This window comes from Aotus nancymaae, unplaced genomic scaffold, assembly GCF_030222135.1.
Source record: "Aotus nancymaae isolate 86718 unplaced genomic scaffold, 86718_ANA_hifiasm-v0.15.2.pri h1tg000064l_1, whole genome shotgun sequence".
Classification (NCBI taxonomy): Eukaryota; Metazoa; Chordata; class Mammalia; order Primates; family Aotidae; genus Aotus; species Aotus nancymaae.
This window is the reverse complement of record NW_026988479.1, coordinates 2,763,155-2,776,871: the sequence shown is the minus strand read 5'-3', so window position 1 is coordinate 2,776,871 and position 13,717 is coordinate 2,763,155. Positions and strand designations below refer to the sequence as shown.

The 13,717-nt window shown below is 40.7% G+C and overlaps 1 protein-coding gene across 1 annotated transcript in view; it reads right to left on the bottom strand.

Annotated features, from left to right (window-relative positions):
• Nucleotides 1-13,717, bottom strand: part of MEGF10 (multiple EGF like domains 10) — a 170,656-nt gene that overhangs the window by 20,703 nt on the left and 136,236 nt on the right. Inside the window, exons 14-18 of the mRNA XM_012448056.3 lie at nt 9,565-9,711; nt 8,227-8,361; nt 7,561-7,689; nt 4,229-4,357; nt 1,929-2,057 (exon numbers count right to left, since the gene is read on the bottom strand). Coding sequence (XP_012303479.2) covers nt 1,929-2,057; nt 4,229-4,357; nt 7,561-7,689; nt 8,227-8,361; nt 9,565-9,711 — 669 coding nt within the window. The remainder of the gene's footprint in view (nt 1-1,928; nt 2,058-4,228; nt 4,358-7,560; nt 7,690-8,226; nt 8,362-9,564; nt 9,712-13,717) is intronic.

The window sequence follows — 13,717 nt, the reverse complement described above, 5'->3', positions numbered from 1 at the left end:
TGGATTTGCAGGTTAAAGTCTTAAAGACAAAATAATGGGATTTTAATAAAAACAATAAGACGTCTTAAAGACAAAAATAATGGGATTCTTATGATGTGGTCTTAATAAGAATTAGGCATGAATTTCAAAGAATAGTGTAAGCATGGTAAATCTAAAAATCTTCGTGACAAAATATTGATGCTTTTCATAAAGTGAGCAGCAGGGGGCAATGTGCCATTATTATTAGAATTCTCTGTCAAACACAGGGTTTCTGTTTACAAATAATCATTGGGAGAAGTCTCCAAAATAGGGACACTTTAATTTGCTGTTGAGAGTAATCACGGAAGCACTTAAGAGGTTTTTATTTACAAGACCCTAACCAGTCATCTGTCATTCAAGTAAAATTTTGAGCCTCTTCTGGTTTTCATGCATATGCTTAGACATTTATACACAGACACACAATATTTGTATGCACAAAAGAGGTGTGTATGCAACCGTGACACTCAGTCAGGATCTGTTTCATGACTCATTGAAACAGTGATGCAAAACTAAAATTGAGTTGTCTCTGTCTTGAGCTTATTCCTGGATGTCACTTTTGTTATATTTGCTAGAAAGAGGATATGCAAAAATACCCTCGGGTTTAGCATGCAATAATGAAGCAACCAGGTTCAAAGTGGCTCTGTGAGGTGCCAGTGGAGTGGAATGGGGAGGGGTGCTTTATTGCCAGAGTCCTGCTATCCTGATCAACCTTTCCAGGCCACACTGCTCCTGTGGCCATAAGCTTAGCAGATCCTTCTCAAGAGTACAAACTGGTGAACAGAAATTGCTCTTCACCTTTTCCTGCTTAAAAGGTTTTATCATAATAAAGTGGGTCCAATATAGCCCTAAGCCCTTATTTATTTCTTTCTTTATTTATTCTTTTTTTTGAGACAGAGTCTCTCTCTGTCACCAGGCGCCAGGCTGGAGTGCAGTGGCGCAATCTAGGCTCACTCCAACCTCGGCCTCCCGGGTTCAAGCAATTCTCCTGCCTCAGCCTCCCAAGTAGCTAGGACTACAGGCACGCGCCACCACACCCAGCTAATTATTGTATTTTTAGTAGAGACGGGGTTTCACCACGTTGGCCAGGATGGTCTCGATCTCCTGACCTCGTGATCCTCCCACCTTGGCCTCCCAAAATGCTGGGATTACAGGCAAGCTCTTACTTATTTATCATAGCTACTGAATGAAAGTCACAGAGGAAAGGAATAATAAGGAATTATTATTGCATATTGAAATACTCAATTTTATTAAGACTAATGTTCTTATAAGTTTGTGAGCAGATGCATAGATAGTGGGGTGGAAATAAAAAAATAAGGATGAGTAATTCCAACAGCATATGGGGACTTAAAAAAAAGTTAAGGCAGTATGTTGTCTCGAAGGTTGTTAAGACTAAGATGAGAAATTGTTAATGCAAGCAGTATAAAAGTACTATCTAGAGAAGGTTGTGGAAAGGGTGGCAATGTTTGCGTGGATTTGTTCCCTCCTCAGCAACAGGGGTTGGCCCTGGGCCACCAGCCCTCCTCCCCACTGAATGTACTGTCCTCCAATGTGAGACCTGGGTCCCGCCTCTACCATGAAGAAAGCTCGACTGGCTCTTTTAAAGCTCTGAGCAGCCACATTCCAAAAGTAAGAAGAAGAGGAAGAGAGCCCCAAAAAACAGAATGGAAAACTTGAATTCTGTCTTCATTCTTGTAATCACACCTCCTCCACCCAGAGCGCTGAGTAGCCAGCGACGATCCCAGGGAGCCCGACCTCTGGGAGAGGAAGTTAATCGTGCTGAGAAGTAACCAGCCATCAGCTCAGACAACCTATGAGTGGTGAATTCTGCCTTAACATTTCCAGGCATCTAGGAAATTTGATTCTAGAGGAAAAGGAAATACTACCTCGTGATGTCATGCTCTCATACTTACTCTGCTCACAGTGCCGTCCCATGAACCCAGTGCGGCAAGTACACTGCCCAGAGATGTGGTCGCAGTCAGCTCCGTTTTGACATTGACATATCAGCGCACAGTCTTTTCCATAAAACCCCAGAGGACATCCTGTGGGAGGAGGGAGGACATCAGGAGTCAAGAGGCTACTGAAGAGAAACACCTGGAGGCTCGTGCCTCCAACGTATTTGTGTTTCAACTTGAAGGACACTGAGCCGTCAGCGAATACAGTGAATAGTACATATCTCAGCTTGCCACCAGAGCTTCCTTGAAGTCCCAAGATGGGCCTCTTGCAAGGAGGTTGTAACTCATAAGTAGAAGGCAAAAGAGTTCCATTCCTGTCAGTGTAACCATCACTGGTACCCCTGGAGGCAAGACTAGTGCCTTCTAACAAAATGTCCCTTCAACCCTGGAAGAATAGGACATTTCCTTTCATTCTTTCACATTTCTACTGCATTCCTGGACTAAAATTCCAATGGGCTGAGACGGGTACTCTATGTTAAAATTATCTGTATGCTTTTATTTGTAGTACAGAACATCTCTATTGTCGCTACTAGCCTTGTCCACTATATCTGTTATTAATTTAGGTAATATCAACTTCCCTAAAGAGGTGTACTAGAATGCTTACCTTAAAAAATAACTATCCTTTACAGGTGCTTTGTAAAAAGCCTTCAACCTGCTGCATAATTTCCAATGCCCAGACTGGCGGGTTTCTTGAGCTAAAGACACCCACAAACTCAGTTGGCTTACGCAGGCTGGCAGCTGCCCTGCAAGAATGCCTCGGGGATCTCTGGCATGATGAAAGCTTCAATACAGGCTGATTCGGTGGTTGTTTCCAATTATTACATATGCTTTTCATTTTCCCATTTTCTTATGAGACTTTCAGGAAGCAGAGGCAGTGCCCAGATGCCAGTTTGCACTGATGACCCTCTGCTGTCAAACATTTATTTAGCACCTACCTACTCTGTGCCAGATTCTTTTCATGAATTCTCTTGTTTAATCTTTACAGCAGCCCAGAAATTCAGGGATGGATATTTCCATCCTATAGACAGGAACTAAACCCCAAGTACCCTAAGTCACATAGCTGGCAACTGGCAGAACGGCAGGGCCATGATTCAAATGCAGGGAGGTCTGGCTCCAGACCCCATGTTGTTCCCACTATATCATGTTACTTGCACTTAAAAAAGGGTTCTGTGTTTGAAGCAGGTTCTAATTTTAGAATTATAAATAATATCTTACAAGTACCTTTCTCTAAGAAGTGAAACAATATTTATAGATATATGATCTCTGCAGAATATGCTTGGGCCAGCCTTCTTCCTTACCAATTATCCTTTTCAAATTTTGGTTCAAGGTCTACATTCTCTCTTAGAAAGTTTTGAAAGACTTTTTCAGCTTTTTCTTTAATTATGTACTCTAATTAGTATTAGATAAGAATTGCTCAATTTTGGACCCATCTTTCCTCCTCAGCTTCTTGCTATTATTTTAAATTATCCGCTATTATTAATACTTAATCATAACACATGCCTTCCTGTCTTGTCTCCTTTTTTCAACCGAAGGTAAGAGGGCAGAGAATCATCTTCCTTCCCCAATGATGCTCGGCTTTGGAGTACTTTGCACATTATATCCTAACACACTAAAAGCCCCATGGAAGAAAAAAATGGTTAGGATGCTGTGAGATACAAAATGGAGAAAAGAACTAGAGCAGTGGTTCTCAAAGCGTGGCCCCAAGCTGGCATTACTACCAGTTGAGAAAAATGGTAATTCTCAGGTCCCAGCCCAGACCCACTGCTTCTGACTCTCTGGGGATGGGACCAGCTTCTGCATTTGTTGAGTCCTGCAGGTGACTCTGAAGCTTGCTACAGTTCGAAAACCACAGAACTCCATCTTTTCCAAGAGCTCACATTTCATCAGGCAGTGAGGCTTGTTGTCTTCACTACCTTTCTAATCTCTATACTTATCCTAACTTTTGTGCTGTTAAAATAAAGGATTGAGCATTTGATCCATATAAACACAGTTTAGTTAAAGGAGAGAAGAGAAAGAAACTGTACACCATCACAGCATTGCGCCACCTCAGTGTCCTGATAGAACCTAGAGACAGAATACTTGGAATGCAGTAGCTCTCAATCACTTAGAGAAATTTAGATGTCTAGAGGTCATTAGGAGAGTGAAGTACTCCAACCTCAGGGACCGTTGGTGAGCTCCAGTCATGCATGCGGAGGCTAAGGCTATTTCCTCCTTGGACAAGTCTCCCCTTGGTGAGCCTCAGAAGGCTTGTCACTTACTCTGAGTGCAGTAGAGCCCCGTCCAGCCAGGAGTGCATTTGCATTCCCCATCGTAGGCGCTGCAGAAAGCTCCATTGTGGCAATTGCACGTGTGGATGCAGTTTGGGCCCCAGTGGGCAGGTGGACATGCTGAAATTACAGGTGTGGAGAGGCCCATCAGAGTTCTGAGGCCAATACCAAGTAGGGAGAACTCCATCCAACCCTCCAGATCTCCCTGCATGTGAGAGGTTAGCAGTGTACGTCAGGACTAAGAAGGCACGCTGCTCTGAATTCTGCACTAAATCCCAGATGGCCTCCGAGCTCAACAACAACGGCTGTCATTACTGACATACATATTCATTTACAACTGCAGACCGAGGTGGCTGGGACAAAATCACCTCAAGTTTACAGATTCAGTTACTAAACAAACACTCATTCAGCACCTATTATGTACCCAACACTGTTCCAGGCACAAAGGAGACAGCAGAGGATAAGATAAAGTCCAAACCATCCTCTGGAAGCTTATATTTTGGTAGCAGAGGCAGGCAAACCAACCAACCAACAAAATAAAAAATAGGTGGTGGCAAGTACTATGAAAAAAACATAAGGAAGATAAGGAAGACAATCATTTTGGGAGCTACTCCTTTGAGGAAGGCCTGAGGAGAAGACATTGCAGCAGAGATAAGGTGTGGAAAATGACTTTACTCAAGAGAGGTTAAAGGACCCAAGGCCATGTAGCTCACACTTAGAAATTCTAAATTCTGTACTTTTCAGTCTACTCTAGACTTGATACTTTAGGCTCCTGTTAAATATTGAGGTTCTGGCTGGATGCGATGGCTCACACCTGTAATCCCAGCCCTTTGGGAAGCTGAGGCAGGTGGATCACCTGAGGTTGGGAGTTCAAGACAAGCCTGACCAGCATGGAGAAAGCCCATTTCTAATAAATACAAAATTAGCCAGGTGTGGCAGTGAATGCCTGTAATCCCAGCTACTTGGGAGGCTGAGGCAGGAGAATTGCTTGAACCTGGGAGGTAGAGGTTGTAGTGAGCCGAGATTGTGCCACTGCACTCCAGCCTGGGCAATAAGAGCGAAACTCCATCTCAAATATATATAGAGAGAGAGGTTCCCAGTGGCATGTCAAAATTGGTTTACTTGTAAAAACTCTTAATTGGAAGATGCAGGAAATAATACAACTAAATCATTAGGGGTCACTGCCGATTAAAGAGCCATCAGAAAATCAGATAAAATATCTGTGAAATAATAACATAAGATCATGGGGTAAAATAGTTTCATTGACAAAAAATACTTTTTATTCATATTAATACTTCGGGAACATAATTGCATAAAAGGAGGACTGCCTATAATTTCTATACGGCTATCCAGTAGGGAATGTGGACCGATAAAGACAAATAATACACATGAAATAATTTTTAAAATGAAAAAAGTTCTTCCATAATTTTGTGCACCATTTTTGTCTAAGAACAAGGGGGAAATACTAGGTGACACTTGAGGTCTCGAGTGAACATTAGAACAAATTCTCTAAGTACAACACCCTCATTTTACAGGTGAAGAAACTGAGGCCCACAAAACATTAATAGTGACTCAAACAAGGTCACACAGATTAATAATAATATTTGTTATTTGTTAGACAGAACCAGCTTCTCTCTTTTAAAGCCATAGGAAGACTCGGTGAAAACTATTGAAGCATCTAGCGCATCTGATGCTCAGTGAAGCACTCTTTACCTAAAACAACCCATTCCTTAGATGATACTTAACCAGCTTTTGTAAACCCATTTATGTCCATGATATATTTTTCTGAAGTAACCCACTGCCATTAGGCTGTTCTCCCTATATTTGTTATGATCATAGAATGGGAATAAGGATTACTCAGCTTAATATTCCTAAAAGGTAAATGTAGAGATAGGGCTTTAAAAAATCATTTTCCCAAGAACATCTGCCCCTTTAAATGTACACCTTTAAGTTTTCAAAGTCTCTGTTTTCACCATGAAGGACTTTGCTCTCTTTAGACAGGCTCACAATCAGCCAAGAAGAAATATTAAGATGATTCTGTAGAGTCCATAAGGGAATCAATGAAATCAATGATCCCCAGGAGAAGCAAAGGCTCTTGCCAAATAAATCAGCTTCCTGTGGAGTGATTAAGGGAGGAGGCAAAACTATAGTCTCCATTCAGAGTTGTGTTTCTATTTCTCTTCCTTTCAGCACATTCCTCCTCCAAATGAGGAAGGGAAGAACTTCCAAAATAAAGACTACTTTTTAAAGGAACAATATAAATCAATCATTTTATGACAACGATATTGGATCTTTTACTCTTCTCAAATCCTGTTTTTCAGTATGTATTTATCAATCTGTCTATATGCCCAACCATTAGTCAGAGCCCTTGCAACACATGTAGGGTTAAACAGACTGATTTCTTCTCAAGTGATGCCCACAGAATGGAGTGAACACATATCAAATAACACTTCTTTTCCTAAAGAGCTAAACTTCTGACATTTATTAGCTCTGCTCCCTTATTCCTAAAAATGGGGCACAGCCTGGGCTACTTATGGAAAAAATTAACATTCAGAAAAAAATCTTCCAGCAAAAAACATATTGCTTATCAATTAATATTTGCAGGTTGATTGTAACTGTGAAGTTTGAATTAAATCATCAATAAAACACCATATAAAATGACAGGACAATGTCATTCTTTCATTTCTCTATGTGCATCATGGAGGAATTCAATACAAACTGAGAGTGTTTCATAAAATTTATAATGAATGAAACCAGATTACCCCTTACATATGCTATTCCTTGGTCAAAAGTTGAATACTTTTAGAAGTTGCACTGACCCTTTCAAAACATTCATGAATGACTTATAGTCAATGTCATTTTTTTCATGACATGCATACTCTAAGAGTCATCTATATAGTCCCTTATAGAGTCACACAACTCCTGTCTGAAATCCAGTGGTGTGGAAGGCACTTGGGAGAAGCCAAGGTGAAGGTAAGCATATTAGGTGGGCAGTCCACTCAGGATCCCAATAGGTTTCTAAGGCTCACATAATTTAACTCCATTTCTTTCTTTCTCTGTATTTATTTCAATGGATGATGAATCACTGAAAAGTGAATAAGCAAAATGTTACATATTTAGGTTCTTTCCAAGACATTATTTGGATTTAAATATAGGACCATTGCATAAAGCTCTTAATGGAAAAAAAAAGAAGCATGTGTAGAATGTGTCTTATAGTTAGTCATATATTCTTTCTTGATTATATAAAAACACTCATACTTCAATCCTAAAGAATCTTAAAAAAAAAAAGAATGATTGATTAATTGTTCTCAAACGAGACTTACGTTGAGAGCAGTCACTGCCGATCCAACCCGGGTAACACTGACACGATCTGTCAATGGGGTTACAGGTTCCATTGTTGGTGCAGGTACAAATTCCTGCACAGTTTTTCCCAAATCTGCCACTGGGACACACTGCAAATAAGCTGTAGGTCAGTAACTCACAATCACAACCCGCCTCACAGAATCTTAGAATCTTAGCACAGGAAATGACTTCAAAGGTCACAGGTCCAGCTGCTCATTTGGTAGCTATCTCTGCTCAACAGCATCCCTCATCCTGAATGGGCTCATTTTTACAAATCCATGAAGCCAAAGACTCTCATGTAGGCATCACAAACCGGGAGACGTCATTGCACTTCTAGAAATCTGACTTCAAGACTTCTTGCTCTGGGAGTCAAAATCCTTCCTCATATTGATTTTTTAGGGGAGAGTGTGTCCAGCTAAAACTGAAGAGTAGCACAACTCAGGGAATAAAAAGGTTTTTCTGGAGTGGAAAACCAGCTTTTCCAAAGCTCAAAGTCCTATCTGAGAAGTTGCAGATACAGCACCGCAGAAGGTATTCCTAGCAGACAGCTGAAAACACGGCCTTCAGGAAGACCAAGGGGAGGCCTGAGGACTGACTCTCCGGGGCGCTCATCACCACCCAGCTGTCCCAGATGCTTCGTGCCTTACCTTCATTGCAGAGGGCGCCTGTGAAACCAGGCAAGCAGTCACACAGGCCGGTGATGTGGTGGCAGGGCCCGCTGCTGTGAACACACTGTGGGCATGTCTGGCTGCAGCGATGCCCATAAAAACCAGGCGAGCAGACTGAAAATAGAAGGGAAATCGGCAGTTATCTTTCTGAGATGCAGTTATCTTTCTCTCGCATTCCACATGGGGATCTAGTTAAAGTTTTATAGGTTAAAAAACAAAATCTTAAAGAAAAATAAAAAAGATACTGAGAATTTTCCAAGTAGAAAACAGGAACAATGAAGGCACAAAGGAACCCTTTAATGAGGAAAAGAAGCCACTGAACTCCGAATTTCTTGAGGGAAGTAAATGTCTTAGTCTTCTTTATTTTCCCATTTAAGGCCCCAATTAGCTAAAGGCTTGGCGTAAAGCAGGGGCTCAAGGAATTTTCATTGAATAAATAAAGAGATTTTAAAAAATTGAAATACTGGTAAGTCTCAAATAAGTACTCTCAAACCATTTGTTAATCTTTTACTCTTTAAGAGTCATTACCGGCAATAAATAGATCGACAGTCAAAATTTGAAGATTTTGCCTCCTCAAAATGGTCCAGGTTAATGACTGTCATTGAAAGTGTTTAAGCAAAATGCTACATACTTAGGTTCTTGCCAAGATATTATTCAGACTTAAATATAGGATAACTGCACAGAATTCTTATGGAGAAAAAGGCAATTTTAAAAATTAGAATGGTGCAACATAATTAGTGACATATTCTTTTTTTGATTGCAATTACCTAACGATTTAGTAAAATCTTATTGATCCTTCTCTAACTTTAAAGTCTTGAGAACCAATGTCAACAGCCTCGTTTTTTAACTTTGCAATTCCATTTTCCCCATAGCACTGATTTTGAGACTACTAGCAGGATAAATGATTTGCCTCAAGGTTTGGCTGATGTTGACGTCTGGTAATTGAGGTAAGGCCAATGCCAAATTGCTGAATAAAATATTTACAGGTCAATGAATTTCTAGAACACCATTTGCAAGCTTTCGGGAAGGATGAAGGAATATATCCTGATGGTTGTGCCAATGAGGCAATAAAGTAACTACCGAGAAGAAATGGTTAAAACCCCATCTGTTAGGTTAGTTCTGAAGGCTGGAAAGAATGAAGCTCTTAGAGAAGTGCTTTCAAGTAGTTCTGCAAAGGACAAGTGAATATTACAGTCTCTTCTGCCTTCAAGTCCAACAGGACATCACTATAAACTTAGAGGTGGAACAGAGATCATTATTCTGTACATGGTGCCCAGGGAAGGGAAGGTGGAAATTACTGCCTAATGAGACACTTACTCCTCTGACAAGTGGTGCCTCGGAAACCTGGTGCACACTCGCAGATGCCGTCGTCGGGGGAGCATGAAGCCCCATTTTTACAGTAGCAGGGCAGGGAGCAGTTGGGGCCCCAGCGTCCCTCAGCACACACGCTATCACAGTGGACACCTGAAACAATGCATATGGGGCAAGGCTGAGTGAGAGGCAGTGTGGAGCTTCTGCAGATGCTAATTCCAAGATGAGGACTAAGTTCACGGTATTAAACCTGAGGATCAAGAGCAGCAGTGAGCAGAGAGTTATCATCTTAAAAATATCAATACACAGTATCATCATAACGTTAAAATAATACCCAGAATGATTTTCTATGGAGTCATGAAGAAGGAATAACACCCCTTTGTTATATTGATTTTTCTTCTTCAGGATGAGGGAGCAAAGCGGAAGACCAAGGGCTCTGTCTATTGAGAGTAAAATTTATCAAAAATACAATATCTTTTAGCCCTAAGTGACTTCCTCCTCCTCCCATTCTTTGTTTTCACAGAGAAATAAAGCGTAAAAGGATAAGGCAATGCAGTTACATAAAATGTTTTACATAAAGAAAACCCTCCCCTAGATTAAACAAATAAACATCTTAAAATAACTGGATGGTGCATTGTGCAGAACAGAAAGATGCACTGACATGTGCCACCAAATTCCTCCTTAAAAGTCAAGTTTTACATTGGAGAGATATTGGCAGAATATCACAACCAACATTATTTGTAGCTGTTGTCTATGCTGTGGATTATTATGAAACTGTATGCAGGTGTTTAACTCTCATTTTAAACACTGAGAAACTAGAATTAATAAAGAAATGCCAAAAGTAAACAAAAAGGAAAGCCAAGGTTTTATTTGAGATAAATAAAAATCTCCTCTGTATATTCATATTGGAAATACAATAAGGGCCTCTTTCTTGCCAGAATTTCTCACAACTCAAAGAAATCCTCTTCACATTGAAAGGCAGTAAGTTACAATTAGTAGTGAACTGGCGGTTGCCGGCCTCAGACCAAATGAAAACACAAGAGCAAGCACGCACACCCTCCAGGATTCCAGAATAGTAACAATCACCCAGCACCATGATGCTGAGACGGTCATGTCTTGTGTTATAATTTTGGCTTCTAAAATGATCAAGCAGAAAGTCACCACAGTCTCAACCTTAACGTGGAAGCAATCCCAAACTATAACATGAATGTTGCTAATTGGTATGCCACTTCCAGTGAACAGTAATTCTCCACTTTTCACTGCTCCTGGTTTTTTTTTCCTTTCTGAAAGTCTCCGGCATGGTAAAGGCCATTAAGTAGGCAAGAAAGCACGCAGACCTCATTGTGTCTAGCTTGAACCAACAATAGACTTTTATTTCAGTTTGGACCACGGGCTGAAGAAAGGAGACCAGGTCACTGTTCATAAATCCAACTGGGGTTTAAACGTTTCCCATTGAATAAAGTATGAAATTTGGGCCTACGATGTTGGTTTTTTCTTGCAATCATGAATATATTATCTTTTTTTTCTTTCAAATCTCTTTTGAAAAACTGAGATGATATTGCAAACTCTGCCCTCCCAAAATGTGACACATCGGCCACAGAATCCTACCTGGAATTTTTATCCACACCTACACTGGGCAGAAGTATCAAGCATATTAAGCAGAAAATCACTTCAAAATGAGGCTGCAAACCTAAACTTTGTTTTGTGAATTTAAAAGAAAGTACCAAGGGTAACCTGCTGACGACTTCACTCTCAGTTCAAATTCAGGTCCTAGACGCTGACTGTGATCCAAAACTCCTGCTTAACAACAGCCAAGATGGGGACACCTGCTTATTATAGAAACTCAGACAACCAACCCAGGGCATTTTGGTGTGGTGCCATTGAGGCAAATCCCAATGAACATTTTGAAGAAGTGGAAGCTGAGTAATTATCTGGTTAATCTGACTGATCATCATCCTGAAAAATTAGTCCTGATTTTTTATGCTTTTTTTGTTATGGTGGGGACTTGGGGGAGAGGGAAGATTTAGCCATTTATGATGACTTAGTTCATCAGCTACTTGCCAGATCACTACTTCAAATTACACTTAATAAATTCAGTTAAGATAGAAGGGAGTACACTTAAGGTCAAAAGTATATGCTACTTTTTTATATCATAGGTTATCATGATTTATGTATACCTTAGCACATTCTCAATCAGAGCATGTTAAGAAAAATGACTACAGGCCAGACAGACAAATCTAATAAAGAGATCCTTTCTTTCATAACTGAGTCCTCTTCCTTTAAGAGGTTTGTTCAGCTGATTAGCCTAGCCATCAGTCATAATCAACTATATCCCTGTAATGTTCTTGTAAGTTACAAGGCCCACCCTGTATCAAGAAGATCCACTGAAGAGATAAACTTGTTTCACATGATTTACCCATTATTTCATGTCCAGAGAATTATAGCAAATTCTATAGATAATTGATCAAACCTTCTGTATCCAATCATATAAGCATCTTTCAACAGACCCAAGCTTACTTAAAAATAACTTTTCTTGTAGGATTGCAAGAAAATCTATCCTTTGAATATAAATTATAAAAATTCTATTACCAACCCCCTCTTAAAATTCAAGCCCTTTTATTTTACTCTATCATCAGTAAAAAATGAGTCAGCATTTTGCAGAGATGCCTAATCTATGTGAAGATAAATATCAAGTGTGTCTCAGTCAGGGGACAATTCCAGGAAAAGTTATGGAGTTGTCTTTCCTCCTCTTGCTGCACCCTCTTTTCCTACTGCTGCTTCTCTCCTTCTGGTCCTCTGTGCCCTCCTGGTTATTCTTCCCTTCATCTTACAGTCAGAAATAGACAAGACACATTTATTATTGCTGAGTCATACCTTCTCTGGAGAATATTGATATTTTAAGAGAGCACACATTCTAAGAGCCTAAGAAATAAATATTCTAATTGTAGAATTTTAAGCAGTAAGTATCACAAAGAGAGTGTTGGGTAGGTGTTTCTCTAAGTTGCACCTTATATATGTAACTGCTGAAGTGATTTCCATGTAAGGATAACCCTGCAATGAAACATTCTCCAGGATGAAGAGTTGTAAGTTTTGCTTTAACCACGATTTCTGGCTCTGTGTGTTTATGTGTGTATACTTTATGTTTATCTCCTCTTTTTTTGCCAACTTTGCTTGAGTCCTGTAAGATATCTTTTTGTTTCCTTGTTTGTCAAAGGCATAAAACGAAACCCAACTCAACAAACATTCAAGGGATCTGGCCAGCTACTGGCTTGCTGGTGAGTTTTCTTAAAAACGTAACTCCAGCTGGGCTTGGGGGCTCACGCCTGTAATCTCAGCACCTTGAGAGGCCGAAGCGGGCAGATCACAAGGTCAAGAGATCAAGACCATTCTTGCTAACATAGTGAAACCCCGTCTCTACTAAAATACAAAAATTAGCTGGGCGTGGTGGTGTGCACCTCGGGAGGCTGAGGCAGGAGAATTGCTTGAACCCAGAAGGTAGAGGTTGCAGTGAGCTGACATCGAGCCACTGCACCCCAGCCTGGCTCCTGGCAACAGAGCAAGACTCTTTCTCAAAAAAAAAAAATGTAACCCCAAGGTGGTAATGACCATAGAACAGGCACACCCTTCTCTACCTGGGATCATGATCAGGAAAGGAGGTAGCTTATGAAGGGGGAAGAGGATTGCAGGCTAAAGGAACAGTGGCTGCAAGACTCAAGACTCAGAGGCCAGAAGAAGTGTCTTTCCTTTGGAAATTGCAAGTGTTGGGTACAGCTGAAAATCAGGGGCTGAGGAGAGCAGGTGAGTCATCTGGGCAGCCAAGCAGTGGCCACATTGAGTTGAGCCAAGAGCGCCGTGCTATGGAGTGTAAACCTCCCCCAGGTGTTAACAGGGACCAAATGAACCATTTTAAGAAGGAAGGGGCATAACTAAATTTGTGCTTTATTGGAGGGCAGAACATTGCCTGAAGATGTTGCGCCTGGGAAGAAAGAAAACCTGTCAGGTGCTCTTTCACCTAGGGAAACCCCATTTGGGGTTCCTCAAGTAAAAAGTGACAAGGCATGAAACTAAGTCAATGTTAGCTGAGATGCAGGGGAAGATGAATTCTGGAGAGTTATAGAAGAAAATTCACCTGCAGACTCCCCTCCAATACTCCACCAAA